The 25,141-nt window shown below is 33.1% G+C and overlaps 1 protein-coding gene across 4 annotated transcripts in view; it reads left to right on the top strand.

Annotated features, from left to right (window-relative positions):
- The window catches only part of FSTL5 (follistatin like 5), a 376,421-nt gene that overhangs the window by 136,654 nt on the left and 214,626 nt on the right, over positions 1 to 25,141 (top strand). For all 4 annotated transcript variants that reach the window (XM_039700303.1, XM_039700304.1, XM_039700305.1 and 1 more), the window contains one exon: positions 11,739 to 11,772. In XM_039700303.1, the coding sequence (XP_039556237.1) occupies positions 11,739 to 11,772 (34 nt within the window). The remainder of the gene's footprint in view (positions 1 to 11,738; positions 11,773 to 25,141) is intronic.

Genomic DNA, 25,141 nt, shown 5'->3' with positions numbered 1-25,141 from the left:
ATGGTGCCTACCCCTGTGATAAGGTATTTAAGAAGGAAGGAAAGTTACTGTGCAGATACAACTGCACTAAACCAAGAGTGGAATGAAAATAAGTGAGAGGAGCAGCTCTGCAGACACCAATGTCTGTGCAGGAGGAGAGGGAAGAGGTGTTCCAGGTGCTCCAGTAGAGATTTTCCTGCAGCCCATGGTGAAAACCATGGTGAAGCAGCTGTGTCCCCCATGGAAGAGCACAGGGATGCAGAGATGTGCCTGCAGCCCATAATAGAGACCCACACCAAAGCTGGTGGATACCTGAAAGGAGGCTGGCAGGGAGCTGTAGACCCATGGAGAGAGGAGAGCCCATGCTGGAGCAGGCTTCCTGGTGGGACTTGTGACCCCGGGGGGACCACACATTGGAGCAGACTGTTTCTGAAGGACTGCACCCTGTGGAAGAGTGTTACAACAGCAGCATTGTGTGGAGAGCTGTTGCAGAAGGGATGGATTCAGGTTGGAGAACTTCATGAAGGACTGTCTCCCAGGGGAGCACCCCATGCTGGAGGAGGGAAAGGACTTCTCTCCCTGAGCAGTGGCAGGAACACTACGTGATGAAGTGACCAAATCCCTCACTCCCCATCTCCCTGTGCTGCTGGGGCAGAACATGTACAACTCAGGAAGGAGGGAGGAGTCAGGGGAAGGTGTTTTTAAAGTCTTGCTTTGCTTTTTGTTATCCTGCTCTGATTTTGTTAGCAGTTAATTCATTTAATGTCTCTGATTCTAGTCTGTTTTGCCTGTGCCAGTATTTGGCGAGTGATCTCTCCCAGTCCTTATCTCATGAACCTTTCATTGTATTTTCTCCCTGCTGTCCATTTGTGAAGGGCAGTGATAAAGCAGCTTTGGTGGGTGCTGCCATCCAGCCAGGGCCAACCCACTACTGTTTTAAACATTAGTATACAGTGATGTATTCCCAACTGAGGAAGTGTAACACTGATATACAGCAATAAAAGAAAGAAAGAAAGCTCTTTCTTACATTGGGCTTTAGTATAAAATCAAATCACAATATTTGTGCACTATTAGACTCCTCTTAGACTGGCTAAGTATTAAGTTTTGCATCCATGTGTCTTTTCAATATCTGTATTTTAAATCATCCTTATTACTTTTATTCCTATACATGTGGTAGAAAAATAAGTTTAGAATAAATCATCTCCTTTTAGGACTGGTAAACTATATCACTATTTTTAACTATTTCTTCTTCATTGCTTACTTTTTTCTAAATTGGCTTTCACTTGTCATTTTGAACTGTGATAATTTTACTAAGTGTGTGATATGCAGTGGGAGCACAAATTGGTATTTTTTTAGATAAAACCCTATTTAATTAAATAGTACTATATTTTTTTCTTTTTTTCTTTTACAGTAGCCACTCTTCTGATTTTATGTTACCAAGATGTCAGGTTAAACAACCCATCTGTACTTTCTGTGAACCGTGGCTTTTGTAAACTTGCAGTACAAATATTTGCCATCACAATAGCTAAGCAATTTCTTAGCATTTATTATCTTGATCAGTTTAAAATTTTTCATTTGAAATCTTTTCAAGAAGGCATCGTAAGAAGCATTGGTCTGTGTTTATGTGTATTGAATTTAGGTGTATTTGATTTGGCTCTCTTCAGCAGCCTTTCCTTTTGAGAATTTTGTAACTGGAAAAGTTAGTGACTTCATCTCCATTGTTTATAAAGGAAAATAGCAGCAAGAAAGTCTCTTACCTCGTGAACTTACTGAAATGGGCTATGCTTACCTTGAAATGCCTTCAATTCTGGGTAAGGTGACTTCAGTTCTGGGTAAGGTGACTAGATCACAGTAGTTGTTATGACATGTTATTTTTTCTCTTTTTTCTCTTTCAAAAAATGAGGCTAAAGGATACCCATTGAAAACATTAAAGGTTTTGGTATTTGTGCTTAGGTCTGACAAAAAGAAAATAGAGAGATTAATGACAGCCTAATGAAAAGATGTCTAATTACATCTTTTTTCTTATTATGCATTGATAAAACTACAGTTAAATAACCATAGTATTAAGAACATGGAAGCTTAATGCCTAAAACATAACATTCAAAACAAAGCTCTCCCAAACTTTACTAATACTAAAACTGTTGTTATTTGACTTCATTAAAACTGCTCACAGAATCATAGAATGGTTTGGCCTTGAATGTACCTTAAAGATCAGCTAGTTGCAACCCCCCTGCCTTCTCTTCTGCAGGCTGAGGAGCCCCAGGTCTCTCAGCCTGTCTTCATAGGAGAGGTGCTTCAGTCCTCTGAGCATCCTGCTTAATGTTCATTGTCAGTTCTATCAAACAACTTTATGGAATTGAATTCCCTTGCCCAATGCATTCTAACAAGATAGTATTTGAAGTAAGAAAACTCTTAACAAGCTTATTCTATGCCGAGCTTATTTCTTCTTCCAATGAAAACAAACCAAACAAAAATTATTACTAATTTGTTTCATGTATTGATTATAACTCTGGTTTATGTAACCTGGAATAAGCAGCCTATAATTCGTCTATTTTCTAGGGTTAAGCAAGGCCTATCATTCTCTTGAGGCACCAGTGGAATTTTTATTTCACTAATGTTTCATGAAAATGCCATTACTTTCTATTACAATTACCTGAGGATTATTCTCATACATCAATGCAAGTAATAAAGCATTAATATTACATAGTCTTAGTAGAATGTATTCAACTTGTTGGTATATTTGTCATTATTTGGTGTTACATAATTTGATGCTACAATTCTGAAATTAACTACTGTATTACTGATAATAAGCTAATAAGCTGATTCCCAAAACTGTAAAGGACTAATCCCACTGCATCAGATAGTTAGTGGTATTTTTATAAAAGTCTGAGAAACCATTGCATTGGTCAGTCTGACTTTCCATATAAAGCTCACCTTTTTATTTTGTTGTTCCTTCATTCCTTCTCTAAGTGAAGCATGGGTAAAGCATGCCTTTCAAAGAAATCATTGAATCTTCAAATATTTTCTGTGCCTTCATATTTTCAAAAATTTTTTTTTGGTGGTGTATTATTAGCAATTAGTAAAAAACAGAGCTTACCATTTGGATATAGCTGTCTTGTTTTGCCAGTGACTGCCTCCTGGGACCTACTCCATCATTAGGTGGAATAAATTCAAACTCATTGGTTTGGTATGAGGAAATATTTTCAGGACATTATTTGAAGTTTATTATTCATAACGAAGTCTATTTTATTTTTGTTTACTTGTATCAGTCTAAGACAGGGAAGAAAAATAGATGTCATATATATAAATAAAGGAACTGTAATTAAAAATAAAATATCAATTAGATTAGAACTTCAGCTATTTACTAGATTGTTATTTCAGCTCTCTGCAACCTGTTTTTTTAAGCTAATTGTTTCCAACATGAATGCCAAGAGAAAATAGCTAAAGGCTTTACAGTACATTGCCTACTGCACAGTAGAAAAGCTGTAACCAGTTGTTAGTATATCTGCAGAGTATATAGCTGTACTTCATAATTAATTTTGAAAAATAAGTTGAAATTCGCCAATGAAATAATAAGTTAATCCTGAGTTTTCTAAGATTCAGTAGAAGAAAATAAGATCCTAATTTTACTTTCTAGTTTCCTAAATGTCACAAGGTAGGTAATATGATATAACCTTTCATCAAAACTCTGGTTTAAATAAGTGTAGTCCTCAAACATAGAGTTGAACACTTTACAAAAGGGCAGTTGCAATTGATTAATATTCATATCATGAACTTCTCTTTTGCTTTGCTGCACTACCTTATCTGCCCTTATGAGATGAATGGTAGAAACAATCTGTTTGTAACCTAGCAATGTCTCAGCATACTGGTTTTAATCAATAGTGGTAGATAGACTACAATTTTACCCATAATTATGTCTCAATGCAGACTAAATATTACTTGAATTCCTGTTTTGTAGGAAGGTAATTGATGTTTATGCTCTCATGTCTATACTCCCTAATTGTCATTCTTCCTGTAGATTTTCTTCTTTCTGTACAAAAATTTGCCAAGAGGAAAAATAAGATGTGAACGAGCCTCAGACAGACTGAATAATAAAAAGCAAAATACATTATGTGGTTTTAGAAAATTATACTTAAAACCACCTCTGAAATTTAGAAAGAAAAATGAATGGAGATTTTAGGCAAATTGCTTCCATTAATGTCATTGGGAATTCTGTGTCTAGGATCCATCTGTAGTAGTTTGCTTTTTCTTTTATTTATTTATTTTATATATTTTTTTTTAAGTAGCATTATATTGTCAGGAAGTATGCCACTGTTCAGTAATTGTGAAGGTACTTGGAGCTTTAGGAACTCATGTAAAGGGAAAGGTAATACAATACCCATTAAAAATACTGTATCCTAGAATTTCCGGGGAATAATTCATTATGCTAAGTCTTGCTTCTTGGAGATCTCTTTTCCCCTTCTTTGCCTATTCAGATCTAGAGTGTTCTCAGATAATTGCAAAATAAATGTACACACACTGAATATGATTCTGAGCTATATCAGATTAGTATATCCATCTGACTCTCCTGTGTTATTGCATTTCTTCCTTAGTCGGCCTGAAGAAACTACATCTTATTCTGTCTGTGGATGGAGAAGTAATACTACACTGAGTGTCTGAGCATATAAAGTTTAATGCAAAATATGCACAAATAACAGTAATTACTTCTGTAAAGTCTTTATTTACATAGCTCCTCCAACTTAGCTAAGAGGAGCTATAGCCTGGATTTGGCTACATAAATTGGCTTGAAAAATCTTCAGTATTTAAGTGGTTTTGTTCATAGTGGTACATGTTTTAATGCAAAAGTATACACTTCTGCTGCTTAAACCATGCATTAAGCATCTAAATGCTTAAAGTGTTGTAAAAACAGCAACACTGCACAGCAGTATAAAATTGGTAGAATGTTTTTATGTCATGTGCTGTGAAACTGCTTATAAATTTTGAATGTATTTGGTCTGTCATCAAAGGACAAAGTATGAAGGCATCATATTAATGAAGCTGTAGTTACACTGTATTTCTCTAAGAGTGAACTGCCTAAGAAATCTATGCAGAGTAACCTTCTGTGCATGTTCTATTGGGATTTTTTTCCCTGAGTTCAGCTCAGATCTGTGACCATTTCTAGGAAAATTGATGATAATGAGGTTTATGGATTGAAGAGTAACAGCCAATGGAAGAATCAATCCTTAAAGTCAGTATGTAGATTTTATTAGATTTTTTGTTAGTGTGGAAAAATGACAAGATTGGGAAACCAGGCCTTTCTCTGCTTCAGTAAAATGAAGGAATACATATTTGGCCTTTCACTACAGTTTCATTGGACTTGTAGGATCATTAGGATTCTTCATGGATAAGGTATTACATTGGAAACAAACAAATAAAGAAAAAGATAATTTTTAATACTACTAAACCCCAACAATTTAGTGAAATAGGAATCCTTGAAATTAAAAGACTAACCTACTACTCAGCTGCCTTTCAATGCAAGAGTAATTAGGGCTTATAGGTGATATAGGGTGCTTATTTGTCTTGGGAGCTACTTGCAGCCTGCTTCAGGCAGGTCTTTTTACACTAGCATTGTTTTGGAAATGTGTCTATATGGATGGTGAACAATCCTACCAGAAGGAATTGTTTCTTTGAAAATGTACTAATCTGACTGACTGCCTATTTTAAAAAAGAAATGTTCATTCACAGAATGCAATACAGGGTGTATACATTTGGTATAAACAGCATTACTGTGTCATTAGCAGGAAGCTGCTTCAATTCAATTGGTACTGAAGAAACATTGGGATTTAGACTGCAACTTTAGGTCAGAACTGTTTCATCTTGAGGGCAAAGGTGTCTGCTCTGCTTTGTATGATCCAAGGCTGCCTTTAAGAATAATATATGCCCTTGCAACCATCTAGGTTATTTGCTTTTATGTCAGACAGGCCTGAATAGAAAAACCTGTGGATCTTTGTGTAGAACTTCTTCTGTCCACTTTTCATCCATAGAAATCACACACTTTGTTGAAGCCTGGTCTAGAGGTAGTTTTCCTTCAGAGTATGTAGACATAGACAAGATAATGTTGAACTTTTTCATACGTTTATTTCTTCTCTGCTTCTCCTTTGCTTTTAAGTGATTGTGATCTGCATGCAGAGAGGAACAATTACTTCAAACTTGTCTTCCTGGGTCTGCCATGATTATTCTTCATGTTCCTCAGGGACCTAAATCAGCAAACCAAGAACCAAATCAGTGTATTTCACAGTTTACCCTTCCCATCTCTGTGGCTGGGCTTTTCTTGGTTTGGTTTTGGTTTTAATGACAATCATTTTACTCTTATGTCAAGGCTTCCGAGATATTATTGGGTTGCTTTCATATAGATTCATGAATTCAAGTCTTTATCATGGTTTCTCCACAGGCCTGTAAGGCTTATTCTTAACACTTTAATATTTAGTAATATTTTTGGAAACACCATTAATTCTGAGCACTTCCACAGCTTTATGTATTACCTTATTTTTGCCTAGCAACCTTGCTTCACATCTTGTTTCCTTCACACAATCTTATATGCATGTGATGCCTTAATCAATACAAGAACAACCTGTGGCATATTATTTTCTCAGAATTTGCTGCTATAAATGGTGGCAATCTCTAAGAAGACTGGGTTGTGTATGCAGAATACCAGTTCAAGAATCCTGCTGCAAACATTAAAAAGCTTTCTGCAGTAAATAGCATTCTGACAAGAGCAAGAGGAAAATGGTTCACTTTTTGCACATTCTTCCTTACCATAGTAAACAAGGCCTTGCTTACTGCTGCTTAACAGAACAGCTTTACAAATGTAAATGTCATTGCTTCTGCTTTGCATGCATTTCTAGTTTAAATTGCAATTGTACTGCTGTTGCTAAGATTCTGCTGAAGTCTGATTCTATAAAACTTCTTTGAAACACAAATGTTCAGCCTAATGTCATTGATCAAATTGGGTCTGAGAATAGTTTACCAGATTGCTTTGTGCAGTATGTGTGCTTCTACTCCCTGGCTGTGACCATGCTGCTATTTCACCCATAAATAAAAGGTTTCTGTACATTTGTAATTAAAAATTCTTGTAATTAAAGTTGTATAATTTTAGTGAATAATATATTGTTAATTCAGCTACTATAGCTTGTACATGTTTTAACAATAATAACTATTCTGGTACCTCTCTTAATGAAATATTTTCTTTAATAAAAATTCTTCCATTATTATTATTGTTATCAATATCTATATAGCACCTCTACTGCACAATAGCCATAAAGGTGATGAACACAAAACTGATTTTCTGCATTTTAACTATATTTTGTTATATGTCTGATGGTAACTTTTCATTATAAAATGTTAGAAAAGCAAGTAACTTCACACTCCTTTTCATCAGCTTCTGTAATTAATGGTATATGCTTATTAAATTATTTAAATGTTTGTCACATGTCAAGGACAATCTACCATATGCTTTATACTAATTAGTACATTGTTTATTTTAGGAATTTGATTAATTCAGCGGCTACTTTTTAAATAGAGCTAGCATAGCAAAGGAGACTTTGTCTGAGTTTTCCAAAAACAAAATAAGGCTGCTCTTCTTTATCAGTAGCCCACTCTGGCAGACACATTCCCAGATCCTCTGCAGATAATTCAGGCAGAGCCATAAGTAGAGTTCTGTATGAAATACAGTTATGTGGTTTGTCTTTTAAAAACCATGGAATTAAATGGCAGTCAGAATGCTTCTGTGTGCAACATCCAAGGTTTATAAATAGTAATATTCTTTCAAAAAGAGAAAAAACCAAACAAAATTTACATGATACATATTTTAATGAGGCTAAGGAAAGAGCTTTACTTTTTCTTAAGTGGTTTTCTTTCAAAAAGAGAAAAAACCAAACAAAATTTACATGATACATATTAAAGAAAAGAGCTTTACTTTTTCTTAAGTGGTTGGTGTATTTTCTTAGTCCTAGAATGTCATCTACCTTTACAGATCAGCTCTGGTCATTCTCATAAATAGCTTTGTACCTTCTTGGTAAATTGAGAGTCCCTTTGATCATCCTTCTCTACACCCCTTATTGCTACTGTGAAGCCCTTCTAAATAGGATTTGGTACTATGCCAACCTTATTTAGCAAATGTGATATTTTGCAATAATGATGATATCAAAATGTTTTAAGAGATGTTGATAGTGTTTGTGTATTAAGACAAAAAAGAAAAATAGGACTAGAAAAGGAGCTTTTATACCTTGGAAAACATTTGAGTATATTTAAATAAGTTTCTTTGCAGAGCCTCATTTGATTTATAATGGAAATACTTTATAACTTAAGATTTGTAACAATAGTTATTTTTATGGTCAACCATCTGTGATCTTTTTCAGTTCACAAACATAATGAAAAATCTGACATTGTCTCCACAAAAAGTTTACTTTAAATTCAGCCTTTTGGGCACGCAGGAAAGGTTTCTTTACAGTTCTAATATGTTCTGCATTGATACATTTCATCAGGCTGATACACTGTAATGCAACACAAAGCCACAAAATGCCATTCAACCTGTCTGAATAATTTGTTTGGAGAGTGTTAAATTGAAGTATCTTGCTATATTGAAGCTGATAAAAATATCCTAGAATGTAAAACGGATGGTTCTGTTTACAGATGGTTCATATCAATAGGTATTAATATGGTATTGTAGTTCATGTAATAATTCTGGACATATAGATCCAGAATGATTACATGAATGAAAAAATATATATATGTATATATGTATGTGTATGTCTATGAAGTTTATTTTATAATTTATTTTTATATAGTTTTTGACTTTTAACATGTTGGGTAGAAATATTTTGTTTATATATCATAATGCAGTACAGGAGAAAAATAACAGAAATGTGTGTAATAGTAGGTTTATAAAGTCCTCCACATATGTGTTTATACAGAAGTATGTCTTACTTAATACCTGGGTGCTTGCACATTTATATATTGTCCAATAGTACGTGGGTAGAATTTTGTTGTTTTCATGCCAGCAAGCATTAAAATGCTATCCCACTGCAAAAATGCAGGTGGAAATAAATGTCATTATGAACAATTTAGTCATTATGAACCATACTGAATGTTTCAATAGTTCATTTACCTCTCTCACATTCCAGGACCCTGAAAAATTTATTTGTTTGTGTGTTTCCCATGTGGACGAGCAGTTCCTATTTCCCTGAGCATCTGAAATTAAGTTTTCTAAGTTACAGGTGCTTTTAATGTTGGGCCACTAGCATAATTAATTTCTTCTTACTGATATTCTACAGAAAATATTTCACATCATTTATGTTTCAATATTAAGAAGGAGTCTGTATTCACCCTCAGTATAAACTTGTCTACGTTTTTTAACTTTGTGTTTTCTGTTGTCTTATCTAGCAAGATTTCTCTAGGCAGAAAACTATTTTCTGAGTTCAGAGATGTTACCCCTAGTCTAATCACTGGTTAATTTTGAAATAACTTGAGGCATACAGACTTTTTTTTCTATGTGGTTGGTCTTTGCTGCTACCAAGCATCTTTGCCCAAGGAATATCAGACTGAGTCTGGTTGTAGATCTTTTAATAAAGTCTTTTCTTTCTAGTTTTAATGGCAGCTTAAAATTAAAATTTGAGTGGTTTTGAGAAAGCTAAGCCATGAAAATTTGCTCCAAAATCTTCAGCTGAAATTAAAGAAAATATAGTAGAAAAGAAGGTGTGAAAAGATATTTTCACTTAATGCCTCCTTTCCTTGAAATCTGAACACAGTTCATTAAAAAAACCCCAAAATCTGTTTTTTTTAACTGTTAAAATTTTATCTAAATCCTTTTGTTTCTACTCTGAACTTTACCAAGTTTGTTGCATTCTCTTCTTCCTGAACAGTAATTCTCATCCTAATTAGTGTTTCTCTTCTTCTTTGATATCAATATTTGACTTTTCATTTTGCTTTCCTGCAAGGCTACTCTGATCTAGTAATCAATTATTGGATTAAGTCTTTAGAATCTATTGCAGCTTTGTTGGCAAAAACTTCCATTCTTCTGATTTCAAACTAAAGAAGGGAGAAAAGAATAATGAGTTTTGTGGAACTGAGCAGTGTCTGTAGAGCCCATAAAATTGCACTATCTCAAATGCTACCACAACTTGGCTACATCTTGACTCTAAATCTTGGTGATTGGTTGATTTTTTTAATAAGCAAAGACTTCTTATCATGAACAAGATTTCTCTGAGTTTACACTGACCCATTAAGGGCTAAGTTCCATTGCATGACTTCTAAAGATATATAAAATAAAAATTACAAGTAAGTTTTCCTTTAGAAGACTAGAAGGAAGTACTAGACAGATCCTCTAAACCAAATGCTGCATGTAGTGTAATATGAAACACAAAAGAAATTTAGTAATACTAAAACTATTGCTTTAAATTTAGGATAGCATGAAAATCAGAATGGCATGCAAATTGATTCTGGTAAATTCAGCACATCATATGCAGTATTTCAGGAAATACCATTCATTGGGTTTAGGAAATACTAAAAAACGAATCTGGTACGTCATATTTTACTGATAATGAATTTATTTTTTTTTTTGTTAAATTTCTTACTAGTGTTTCTAATGTAGTCATGGAGAAATTTGAAAATATAATTTCCAAATACATACAAGTTTTAACATATTTGTTTGAAAAGAAACAAGAAAAGAATCATTGACTTAGATTTGTAAAATTGGGTTGCAGGCAACAACAAAAATATTGCATCACTAGCTATATTATTTATTATTTCACAAAATCAAAAATGTTGGAACAATATGTTTTACTTGTTTGAGGATAAGATGACCTTATGCTTAAGTTAATATTAACTAAACATTTCTTTGTCCCTGTGAGTTAGAAAATATTAACAGATATGCTGTTAAAGGATATATGTGTTGGTGTAGAAGTATTAACATTTTCTATAGATTTCTGTGTACAGTCTGGATGCTTTTAAGACTCAATGAACCTCTTATGAGCACATAATAATAACAAATCCTTGGTCTATATAGGTAAAATAAATCAATGTAATTAGTACTAAAGGGTAACCAGTACACTCTCTTTGTTATCAAAAGCTAAAATGCTTAAAAATACCAATTAAAAAATTGCAGCAAAAGAAAAAAAGGTATGGAATTTCCTTTTCTTGTTAAAATTGTAAAAGAAAAGCTATCTTTTAATGGAACGAAATTTAGAAGTGTTTTGCATTTTGCCTACTCCTAATGCTATTTTTACTGGCATAAATGTATATAGCAGCAAATATTTGAAAAATTGCAGTACCCAAAATAAAGAGCATCTTTTTGAGCAAATATTTTGTAAAATCAAAGTTTGAAATTTTGGGGGCAGATTTGTGTCTTGAGTAAATTTTCAAGCTTCAAAATTACATCATGGGACAAGTCCCAGTTTTACAGGGGCTTGTGCAGTTGAATTATGAGCATCTCCCAAGACAAAGGTCAAGTGACAGAGACTGCATGGCTCCATTGGGTAATGTGTTCCAGCACTTAATTCCAGTCATTGTGGGAGGAAAAAAAAAAAAAGTAAAAAATGCTAGGGGAGTTTGCAAATGGTTTATATAGGACTCTTTAGGCATCAGGCAAAGTGCAGTTGATTTTACTTTGGAGCAGGATGTAGGGGAAACTATAGTTTCTCATGTGGATCATGTATGTCTATGATTTTATCATTTTTGTGATAACTAATTCTGCAATTAATACATTTTTCTGCTCTTAATTGCAGCAGGAAAAGAATCATGAAAGCTCAAGAAATAAAGGTAAGTGCCAATTGTTTTCAAAATGTGGACATTCTTATAATTATCACAAATATAGCATTCATTTTTGGTAAAAAAATCTAGATGGATTGTTTGCTAAGTATTTTAGTATTTGAAATGACAAATATATTTTTAGGAAAGGGATTGAAATTTAGAAAGTAAATATATTAGCTACTATTTTTGGAACTCTGAGTTGAAGAACACTGCTGCGCTTTGAATGGGATGGGCTGCACAGTTTCACACCAAGTTCATGTCCTTGCCTATGGCTGGTTTTCCATAAAACATCAGTACCACCAATTTACCTTCTCCCTTTCCATTCAGTAAATCTGAATCTGGTTGTGATTCCAATTTGTTCACAAATTAATAGGTGCCTTGCAAAACAACTGTTGTGGGTGGTTTTTGCATACAATTTATATTTTCACTGCACCTTACTCTGTGCCAGGGGCTAAGCACTGTGTGAAATAGAATATCCTGGTTAAAGAAGCAAACTTTTTTCAAGGATATTAAGACTTCCAAAACTCAAATGTGGATTTCATGCCTTTTTTTTTCCCTAATATAAAGTCTGTTAAGAGACAGAATGTCCAAACCTCTTCATTAAAAATTGCTAAGCAAGCAATGAAAAGCAAAATTGCCAAAGGTGGCAAAGCTTGTTGTTTTGATATTTTAGTTTTTTATAGAGATAGGATATGAGATACTTTCAATGGGAAACAAAGGGAGGATAGGAGAAAGAGCGCCAATTAAATGTTGCAAAGAGAGGAGGGAATTAAGTGACAAACCAACCTATATATTTTTATTACCTTAGGAAGCAATGTGTAATCATATCACCTGAGTTAGCTGTTCTTAATTCAGTTATTTATGTATCACAGTACTCATTCATCTCAATTTTCTTGATTTCTCTCACATGGAGGATAAACACAAGCATCTAAAGGCAAGCTAAAGCTGATGGTTGATTGGAGTTGTGTCAGGACAATTAGATTGTTTATAATGATATGATAATTTACATCATCTGAATGACCTGTGGTCCTTCATTTGAAGGGTGTTCATGGGAGAAATAATTGAACCAAAAAATTCCCTTTATTTTCAACCCATTTGTGATTTATAATTTTCTTTTCAGGGGTAATACAATGTAAAGATGAATCTTCTCTAGATCTACTGAGTGTATCCATGATGTATTGTTCAAAATGCTTTCCTGTCTGATGGCTTAATACAAATGATGAAAAAGACTGTGACAACTGTGATCAGGTTACAGGAATAAATTATTTGTGAATACTGAAGGATTCTGAAATGGGCCATTCTTTGTGGATTTTTATGATTTATGTCAGTTGTATATGATGTTTGGCAGTCTTTTTCATACACGCCACCCCATGCTGTGAGGTGGTCATCACGGTATGTATGTGAGCAACAAGTAAAAGTAGGAGCAAAGTCATGAGCTGGATGGGAATGCCCATCTTATTCATTAGCTGTCAATTTAGTGAACTAACCGATGAAACAATTTTCAAAGGACTGTGAAGTGTTCACACCTTCAACCAAAGGAACCCATTAAACTCTACTTGAAGGGAGATATCCATTTTCTCCAGCTAGGCAGTGCTATTGGTGCTGAGCTGCACAAAATTTGTTATGACTCTATCTGTACCATTACTCGAGGGAATACTTAACCTACTGAACTTCCTGCAAGATATGTTTGTCTCTGCCTAAACTGACAATTTGGAAGATTTCAGTGGTCGGGAAGACTAATTATGCACAAACTAGTCTTTGAAACATACATGTATCTACAGATATACTTTATTGCATAATACCATTTTGAGTTGAGGTGTTTTTGGTTTTTTTTTGTGGTGTTCTCTTTTCATATTCTTTGAATCATGTGTTGTTTATCCATGTAATTGCAAAGTTTCAGACAGATATTTTTATTTTACTTACACCATATAAAATCTTAAAATTCTACTTAAAATACTGGTTGGTTCAGATGAAACAAGACAAAATTAATGTTTCAGCATAAGCATATTTGTCTTGTCAATGAGTAACTGCAGTTCACATGCAATATCTAAATGGTTTGTGCTCTGCATATGTTCTTCTGAGATAGGTAAATTTTCCTCAAGTTCTTGGGATGAGTTCCTGACAATATTCTTTACACTACATATATCAGCCACTGCATATGATAAAAGGACAAAAAGTTTTCTGTGGTTTCTTAACAGTTCTGATGTTTTCAGAAGCAATGTTGTCCTCTTAATTCAGAGGGCAAGTTCATTGTTACCAAGTGAAATGCTGATGTCTCTGTTGTGCTTTGTAACTTCTGTTGAAGTCAGTAGCTCAGTATCTAATTTTTATTAATAATAATTTCATTAGATTGTATTTTTAAGAGGGGAGGATATTGCAGCAGAATTCAAGTCAAACGCTTTTTGACTTCAGCGGAATCAATATATTAGTATAAAGAAGCATTCTGTATCTTTTATTTCATTATAAATACCTATGAATTTTTCATTTTAATTAATTCATAAAAAATTGCTATAAAATACATCTGCTTCCTATTTTTATTTCAGTAAGTATGTTTTTATTGTTCTGTAGTGGTTTTTTCCTCCTGATACATTTCTGATCTGTTTGTTTTTCCCATCTGTTGCTTCTGTTTTCAGCCTCTAAGTCAGTCACACCAGAATAGAAGCCAATACTCAAACACCCTCTGTTCTGACACTAGTCCCATCTCTTTCTGATATGTGATATTCTTTTTCTTGTTTTACTTAACAGGTAACAGATCTTTTTGTACACTGTTTGAGAAAAGCAACACTGCTTTTATGTAAAACACTATGTTAACATTTTACAGTTTGAATGTATGTTGGCAAACTTCCATATGCTTCCAAGATTTTTTTGTATGTGAAAATGATTATCACCAGGGCAAAATACAAATGAAATTAGTTTTATAACACTTCTATAATATGAAAGAAATAACAAGGCAATTACCAACCAAACCTTGCTAACTTTTAATTGCTGGTTTGAAGTCCCATTTGACCTTCCTTACCCTTCTTTTCCAGTGTTAACTCCTTCACACAAAAAAATGTTTTATTTCCAAACATATAGTGGAAGATAAAGTAGATGATTTTTGTGATGATTTGGAAACATCAGAAATTGTGTTACATTTAAGCAATGTGAAGAATTTTCTTCCCAGCCTATGTTTGACTTTGGAGTTAATGTGCTTTTAATAAATAACATTATAAACTTGAAATAGTTTATGACAATATTATTCTGAAAAAATGTTACTTCTGAAGTACCAGAAGGTTGACCCATTTCACCTATTTGCCAAACCTTAAAGGGATCTCAGTTCCCTTTCACAGAAAAAACACTGGCACACAGGAAATGATGAGCCACAAAAATCTTTTAGTCAACTGGTAGCATTTCAGATCAGTCCCTAAGCTTAGTAATAGTTTGAACTACAGTGCAATACTTTTTTTTTTATAGTTAAAAGTTTGATTTTAGTATAGGGAAACAATGTGTAATATCTTTCTAAAAAAACACCAGCAAAATCAGAAAAAATTCTGAATTTAGGCTGAGAGTAAGGCTGTTTTTGTGTTGATATTGAGCAATGAAACAGTAGTGTAACTTTGCCTAATAGTTCCAGCAACTTAAAGAACACATTTCAAAGATACAACAAGTGCTCCACCTAAGATTTGGAAAATATGCACTTTTTGTAACATTTTCGAAATGTGCATGCAAATAATTATATTAATTTGGAGAATTTTTTACTTTAGTTAAGAGCCCCTGTATAGGTGTAGTATACTAGCTGTATAGGATGCTTTTAAAATATTTGCTAGCTACTATTGATCTGAGCTTTGAACATCACTAATGCTCAAAATTAAACCATTTAGAAAATTTTGACTGACATAATTTTAATTACAACTTGAGTTTCTAATTGTACTCAATACTTCTCACTTTACACTTACCTTAATAATATGAATGTAAAACCATTATTGACTCACAGATTAGTTCCAAAACCATAATTATCTATGATTATGAACATATTGCCAGACTCCTCTGATATCATTAAGAAACATCTGTTCCTTTTATAATCTTTAGCTAGCAAAATTAGAGGGGAAATTATATAAGCATCACCTGCATATCTTACTTGCTTTTATTTCTTTAAATAGTCAGCATACCTTTACAAAATTCCGTTTCTGAAATCCTGGATTAATGTAATCTTTTTCTGTGCACTGATGAAAGTAAGACAAGAAGAAATGAAAAAAAAGGCTTGAGAAATTTTCAAGTTTAGAGAATTTAAAGGACAAAATCAGTAAAGCCTTATTTGAAGAATAACTCGTGAAAGTGAAATTGTGTCTGGAGATACTCTGAAATGCCAGTGGGTAAACAAACTGTTTAGATCTATTCTGTGATACGTCTGGCTGTTATTACTTTTGGTAATGGACAAAGCTATGCATGATCTGATACAGAATACATGATACCAGCATCCTTTGTCATGTTAAAACCATTAACAGTGGCAAAAAATACAGTTCATTACATTCTGTAATGTATCCAGTGATTCCGTTTGTCTACTCAAGCATTATTAAAAATATTGCAATAATTATAATATATAATAATAAATATTATATCATTATAGATAATATTATAACAATTGTAATAGTATAATTATGATATTAAAATAATTAAACAAATTATTAATAATTTGTTTTTCAACAAACCTCTACTAATTCTGTGTGGTTAGAATTTGCAGTGCAATCCTCCTGGACTGAACTGACTAATGTTTTATTTTGTTATGCTCTGGTAGCTTCTCTACTAGATCACTACGTTTCAGAAAAAAATGTAGTATTTTAGAGAATATGTGTAGCAGCAAAAGGTTGGTAAATGTTTGTCCCATCTGACCTACAGTGTTTGTTCTGAAGTTTTTTTCTTTGTCATTATGTTCCAATTTACCTGAGTGAATAAACTTTGAAGAGTTGGTGTGAGGATTTTTGATTAAGTATGCCAAATCCTATCCCCTTTATCCTGTTCTGTTCTCCTCCATGGCCTGGTCAACTGAAACTCAAATCTCTTTGTTACTTAAGAATTGTCATAAGAGATGCAGTTCTGTTTTACACCTGAATAATTCTCTTTTCCCTTTCTTACAAAAGACCTACAAACGTAGTGTTATTAACTGAATGTTTTGGAGTGTTTTCTTTATTATTATATTGGAATGGCTTTATCATGATTAACATTTATAGAAATTATAATAGTAATGTCTGAATCAATTCAGAGTGAGATTATGAAATACATTTAAAAGAAATAAATTTCTTCATGTGTGAAAATAATTTTAGTATAACATTTAATCTTATAATTTATTTTTCATCAGACTTGAAGCTCATTTTGAGAAAATAAAGTGTGTAAATCAGTGTCAAATATCAGTATCAGGTATCTTTGGTAACAGTGTGATTACCTGACACAGAAAGTATGAACTTAGGAGCAAGGTGTCTACTGCATATACAGATATATGAAAATGTTTTCTTATTTCTTTTAAACAAAGCATTATTGGACAATGCTGAAATCCAATTTTGATACCCATCTGTTAATACAGCACAGTATTTGTATAATAACCTAGTCAGACCTGCTACCAGTGTAATGCCATGGACATAAACAGTGTAAGCTGCACAAATATGGCCTCGCCAGTTGTTATCTTGAGGTAAACACACTTTATCTTAGTCAAGAAATTAATTAAAAAGGCTAAAGTAATAACAAGTGAATACAACATGATGCATATATTTTAAAGAATTGCAGCATTTACCTTAAGATAAATTCCAGACCTACTTTCCACACTAGTGAAAAATTGCCTGCAGTTTTGTTGTGTTAGTGTCAGGGGAGGAACAGTATCATATGGAATTTCTTGACTGTTTTGTTACAAATTATGTTTGCATTTTCACAGAGGAGTTATTTCCAACTTTATACTGCTTGGCTGCAAAGTTTCCAAGTCCATTTTTGCTATGAGACGAAAAAAAGTATTTAAATTATGCAAAAATTCACAGCTGTCACTGTATATTCAAAAATCAATTGGAAAAATCAGATGCGTCTTTAATTTTTCTTAAATACATATCCATTATTTCTGCCACTTTTTAAAACTATGTGGGGGGATGCACATATATTCTGATAATGATTACAGAGATAACTACTGATATTTATTGTGTATAATTATAATATGTATTACCTGATAATTTATATATAAATGATCCTCTATATTTTATGTAATAGTGTATATATAATGATAGTGGAGAAAATATTAAAGCAAAAATATTCTAAAACTCTGTCTATTGTATTCATAAAAGGATGAAATTCTTTGTGCCTGACTTGTAAGTTGCTTTAGGAATTATACATACAAAGAATTTCTTTCTTCTTTGGATTTGCTTTACAGCAGGAAAATGTACATTTGAGTCTGGTTTTCTTCTCATATGTAATATTCATTACTTTCAGAAATTTGGAAGGGAAAAATATGGTCTGTGTCAAAATTCCAGGCAAGAACTCTTCTCCAATATGATATATCTATTCCAACAACAGATACAATGATTATTTCTGCATGTAGTAGCATAGTAGAGCTAACATAAGAGATTGGTATCCCTGTTTTGGTTTTTTTAAAAAATTCATCCGTGTCCTCCTAAAATTTAAGTTGCATTCTGTTAAATTATTAGATCTACTTCAAAGCAGACATTGTGAACTTGACAAGAGAGAATAAGTTCAGTGGTATTCATGAAGTTTTTCTCTGTAGTGCACAAACACTTAACTTGAACAGATACAGTGGAGAAGAGATTGAGCAGTGGCAGGGGAGGGGAGTGCTGAATACTGACTGGAATACATATTCATTCCTATTAATACTTTGCTATCTTTAAAGAAGTCACTCAGAGGATGAATGTAGGAATTTTGGTTATTTATATTTAAATGTATTGGTAGTCTGAATTTTAATGTTGTGTGACCCACAAAAGACTTTGAATAGCAATACAGTGTGATTTTTTTTTAAGCTTCCATGTAAGAGAAGCTGCGATTTAACTTGAATGCTATAATGAAAATATTTTGGGTAATTTCTTGTGTTGTTTCAGGAGTAGGCTGAGAAGAGCTAATTAATGTGACTTGACTTTAAGTTAGTCTATTCTTTTATTATTAATAATGTTGAGGATTTAAAGTTAAAAATTAATGCTAAAAGCTTTGTAGTTTTATATATTAAAATTCTTTTTCGTGCTTGAGACAATGTGTATTCTCAATAATGGCTTTTGTTTACCTCTTTCATCTTAAAAGAGGTACATGAACCACAGATGGCTTTATGAGGTAATTTGAATTAGCTCTTGAGCACTGAAGGTTTGCACTAAACTCAAAGAAAAAGTATTCTTGGATCCTTCAATACATATATATACATTAGTGCAGTGTCTGTAGACTATGCATGCCATGTTTCTCACATGTAGTGAGTATTCCTTTGATTATGCTAACAGTAGAAATCTAAATGTAAAATGGGTCATTTCCTGTGAAGCTTAGCTGTTTTAAAGTATTATCTACCTTTTTTTGTCTACCCTATGCCATTGTAGAACCTTCATTCTCAGAATGAAGAGCAAAATATGATTTGTATCAGCACCACAGATATCTTAGTTATATTTGGCATATAATAGCCAGGTGGGGCAGGCTATCTCACACTACTTGTGATGTAGCAAGAAATCATTATGACCAAAAATAAACAAATGAGAATGATAGAAAGTGCAGCTCACATTTTGTGTAACAGACTGTTGAAGCAAAAGAATCTTCCTATCTGAACAAGTTGAAGTTTTCCTTTTAGAATAGATTTTCAAAAAGCAAAGTGCGTGTCAGAAAATATACTAATGCTATTAAACGTAATACTTGTGGATTATTTGTAAATAAAAAGTATACAATGTAATAGCTAAAAATGTATATTAGAATTTATACTAGAAGAAAGCAACTTCTGTTGTTGTGTTTTATTTGCCTATAGCATAACCAGTGCTTTATCAGTAGATCTCAGTATTATCTCTATGTTTATATAAAATAGTCTGCTGTGATACCTTGTTACTGTACAGAAAGGAGGCTATGGTATTTATATCACTGAAAAAGATATACATAGAGATAATTTTTAAAATTCACTGAGATCTTTACATACTCTATAATAATATTTAGATATGAACTTAAAATCCAATGTAGGCAGTAGTTCAATTAGGCTATTCATACAGAAGTATTTATAGTTGAGAAAGGGTTGTCATGAAAGAAAAAGTGAAGTTGAGGAGGAATACATAGCAATCAGAAGCAAAAGATCTGAATAAATACTGATATTTCAGAAATAAATTCTATTTAATTTATATATTTTTTTTAATAAATACCTGTAAATAGCTATCTTTTTCATTCAGGTATGAGGCCATTGATTTTTATTGCATATTTATAACACTGATAACTATCAACATAACTTACATGTAGGTTTTCTGTGCTGGTTATAGGCCATAAACTTTTAAGAACACTTATGTGGAAAAAACCTGACACATTTGTGTTACATAGAAAAAATTTCCATACTCGTGCCATCTTAAACAGAATTAATTTTTGCATTCATACAGTGTTCCTCAGAGTGCTATTGATTATACATTAAAAACATATTTTCTCCTATCAAATAAGTCTTGCAAGCAACTTAACAGAAAATCAGAACTTATATAAACTTGAAAAATGAGTCTGTTAAACACAATTTCCACCTCAAATCTCACTCCCAGTTATTGCAGGGCTGTGTATCATTCAGATGCTGATTGAGACAATTGCAGTATTCATTTTCTGTCTTTGTCTTTGAATAGCAAGGGTAGATATGTTTCATTATCATTAAGGTCATGTTCTAGTTTACTCCAAGCACGCTCTTTTGTTGCTTGCCTTAGACACCAGGACATGATTGATGGTGTCAGATCCTGTTAAGGTTTACATCATAACTGAAAGTAGGTGTTACAGTGGAGTGCAAATTACAGACTGCTAAAACGCCTGTCACTAACAATTATGGTGGGGCAGTATAAAATTCCTCATTTGTTTCCAAAGGTCAGATTCATAAAGCTGCGTGGCACATTATCATAAAGGGTGGACCCAGCTGTCTGTTTAGATTATGCTTAAGAGTCTAGTGTTTCTAAGGAAACTTTACAAGGAATGAATGCATCCATTTTAACTAGCAGTTTAAATGTGGGTAATTATTACACCTTCCTCTGAAGGGATCCAAACCAGAGGTTGCAGTCTGTCCTGGGTTGGCTATATGATGTTTGTCTGTCCTGTTGTCCTGCCAACACAGGACACAGTCACTCAAATGTCTTTTTGCTTCTTAATTCATATATACGTAGATGCATATGTATATATGTGAATGCATGTATATGTATATATGAGAATGCATGTATATGTATATATGAGACGTTTTAAATAATGCATGTATATGTATATATGTGAATGCATGTATATGTATATATGAGATGTTTTAAATAACTGTTTTGATTATGCAGTTGTGTACATCTTTAGCAAATGAATACAGCTTTCTACCCTTTCTTCCTAATAATAAAATTTCATTTTTCAAATTAGCTTATTAAATATTTGCTGAAATGTAAAAAATAATTTTCTATTATTAAAAAAGGTGGTGGTTTGGTTTTGTTTTCTTTTCTTTAAATATACATAACAGCATTATGGGAAGAAAAAAGGGAGGCAAGAAGTTGGCAGTAGTTACTGAGATGTAGATCTGAATATACTGCTGAAGGAATTAATGTTTTAGATTGAATTTAGTTTAATCATAAGTATGTATAGAGAAGAGTTACTACAGTGATCACACAGTATTTTTAAGCAAAACTCAAGAACATAGTTTGTTTTTCCTAGCAGAATGGGATACTTTGAAAGCTTGTTGATACAGATGCTTGAAAAAAGCATGGAACTCCTGAAATGAAAAGCTAGGTAGATTATTTTAAACAAGAGGCAGTACTTCTTGTCTGCAGTAAGATATTTCTTCATGTGCAGTTTTCTCCTCTTTGCATGAATTAATATGATATTAAAAATGCTATGTGTGATCATGAGCAAATAATAAAGTAAAAACTGAATGAAACATCTTTCAGGAGGAATTTCCCTGGTTCTGTGGAACTAAGCAGGAGGTTTGGTGCTTTACCGGTACACAAATTTATTTGAGTTCATGCAAAGTGATGCATTAATGAAAGAAAAACCTCAGGAAATTGCCTGAGAGAGATGATACAAGGAGTCACTCAGCTTCTCCTTTAAATTGAAGCAGGACTTCTCTTATCTGGAAGACTCATTTATTGTGTTCTGTTTATAGGGTGAGGTAAAATGTTTCATTTTATAGGTTATGATAAAACGCTCTGGTTTATTTCCTTTGCATACCTGTGTAAATATAACTTTATTTGTGCAGCCATGGCCTGGATAATTTTCTCTAAAGCCTTCTTTTTCTTTGTTCTTTCCCACCTGAGCCCCTTTTTGCATAAGCTCTGTCTCCCTTTTTCATACCAGGTATTCATATCTTTCAAGATTTGGCATGGCAGAAAGTAATCTGTGTTCTCTGGGGGAGAATATGTGTAAGGCTTAAAATGCAACCTCCCTTGAATATTGAAGGGTAGGATATGCCTTTGAACTTTCAAAGGTTATTAGAGATTAAGTATTTGAAGTAACTTCTAGCTTTCTTCACAGTCATAGGGCACATAGTTTTCAGTTTCAGATTCTGAAAAGGAGTGAACTTCATGAGTCTGAGTGAAAATAGTTGAGGTGAACATTCAGTTTGGATCATGTCTTTACAAGCTCATTTTTTTGTAGATTGACCTATTCTTCCATCACCTTGGAGGGTCTGGTGAATCTTCAAGAAATAATTGTATTTTACTAATCAATATGGATTCAAATATTTTCTAATTTTTTGAATATTATCTGAAATCATAATAGAGTAAATTTTGACTGATTCTTAAGGACTTATATATAAAGTTTATATGATGTATAGACAACTGTCAGAAAAAATTTATCTTTCAAAATTGTAATAGTTGACAATAAGGTTTGCCAGATTTTGTTTTGCTCAGCTATGGGAAGGATATCCATATGGTGTCATTGCAATGACAGCAACAAACTGCAATTCTGTGTGGCCCTGCATAACTACATAAAGTGAATCCATTGGCTGTTTAGGCAACAGTTATTGATCAAAAAGCTGTTTATCAGAGTTCCCAGCCTGGGAAAGAAATACAGTGGGATAGATTTTTGTCCATGCGCTTATCAGAATTTTCTTGCACAGGGGTTGATTAAGAGGTAAATCCATGGCTGATAAACTAATGGCTGATGGTTGGTTAAATAGTCTAAGAGATTTGACACGAGTGTTTGCACATCTAAATGCCATTCTATAAGCAAGTGTCCTTATATTCAATGGCAACGTGACAGAGTGGGATTCTTCTCTTTGTGCTCTCACTGGACTTTGTATCACATAGGATTTATTTTCACATATGATGCCCAGGCTATGAGTTTTTGTTTCTCTAGCATTTGGTGTCCTGTCTAGACCTAAGCATAGGCTTAGATTGCTATGCTGGCAGGATATCAAAACAAAAATTCTCAATAATAATGTTCATATTCTTCTTCATTTGAGTTATGCACAAAACCCACATATACATTTGGGAATGCTGGCCCACTAGCAATAATCAGTCAAATCTTGATGTTTTCATTCTTTTAAAAGACTATAAAAGTCCATGGCATCATTACTTTAATGGAAATTTAAGAAAGCATTTCATTATCTTAGAAATAAATCCATCAAATAATATTAAATCAAGCATTTTCCTTAGCTTTTTAACGTCCTGCGTAGAGCTGATTAAATGAAGGCTCTCAGAAGGAAGGAAAGATTACAGAATTTTAGCAAATAGAAAGGCATGGAAAATTTCCATTTGCATTATAAGTGCCACCAACTTTCTAATAAGCACACATTGATTCTTCCTCATAAAACATAAAAGCTGTGATTTGTAGCCTTAAGGATAATTGCCCACTAAAAATGCATTACAAATGGAGGAAAAAAATCCAATAAAAACATTGTGGTATCAGAATCATAATTTATGTGCTTAAAGGATCATATATGTAGGCTGTACTATGGTTTAATTAGCAGTAATCTGAACTTCTTTCCCCAGGAATACTGAAAATCTTATTACTCTTTATAATTGTAACTGACATCTCAAAATAAAAGCAGTACATAGAGTTAGGAGTTTCACAAATGAAATACATTGGCAGAAGTAATACAGAATGATGAAAGCTAAAATACAAATATAAAGTTATTTATATTGCCTAAACATAGTGTTTCTAAGGTTGTTTAACATATTCCTGTTTAAATATATATTAATAAACTTATATAAGTATATCTGTATGTTCATAGATGTACAGATAAAATGTCAGGACAGACATACAATTAAATATGTGTCAAAAGAGGATCTCAGAACAGAAATCAGAATCTAGGAAAAGAAAGATTTCTTGTGAGTCTTTAATTGCCTTCAAATGCTATTAAATGATAAACACATTTATTTTAAATAAACCTTTTGAGGTATCATACAATCTATAGCAAATGTAATAAAAGTAGCAGGAAATGCTAGACTTTTTCCCTTTAATTTCTTTATTTCCACTTCAAATTGAAGTGTTGGATTACGCAAAACTTGGAAGTGTGATGTAGTTCAAGATTAAAATACACAAACTTAAATGTACAGTATTATAGGTATTTCTTCTTTTCAATTTGGGTTTTTATAGCATGTTTGGGGAAGTTTTTGGTAAAGCATGTTATGTGACTCTGTGTGACTGTATGCACTCATTCTGGATGAACACTCTTTAAAGCATTACCATTTTTCATAGGTCTGTATTCTAACACACATGCTGGACATCCTGACTGCCAAATGTGCAAGGTGTGTGATCTGTTATCCCCTCTCCTTGCTTATTAAGAAAAAAAGGTTTTTATGTGCCCATTGATCTTCATATGCAGTCAGTTGCAAATGGCATTCCTTCCTTTCCTTGTCTCTCTGGAGAGGTAATATGAGACATGAAACCTGTTTACTTTCTTTTAGGCTCTTCTGTGCTGACTGAGATTGCCCTTTTCCACATGTCTACTTTATTCTTGCAGTTGTGGCAAACGCTCAGAGTTTAGGGGAATCATAAATGCAAGCAAGCCAGAGCCTTGCCATGCAGAGCATGAAGGTCAGTACTGTTTCCCACACTGGGATTGCAGTGTCTCATCAGGCACCTTAGCAATCTGATCTAGTTGCTATCAGAAAAGTCAATATTTGCATTTTGTTGAATATGCATGCCCACCAGTGTTTGGAAAAAGGGTTACTTGGTATCTGTGCTTGTGTGATTATCTTGTTTGCATTCACAAGATACTATCTGCAAATCCTCTAATGATTCAAAG

The sequence above is a fragment of the Passer montanus genome, unplaced genomic scaffold, assembly GCF_014805655.1.
Source record: "Passer montanus isolate IOZ18808 unplaced genomic scaffold, ASM1480565v1 scaffold14, whole genome shotgun sequence".
Classification (NCBI taxonomy): Eukaryota; Metazoa; Chordata; class Aves; order Passeriformes; family Passeridae; genus Passer; species Passer montanus.
This window is presented reverse-complemented; position numbering and strand designations above follow the sequence as displayed.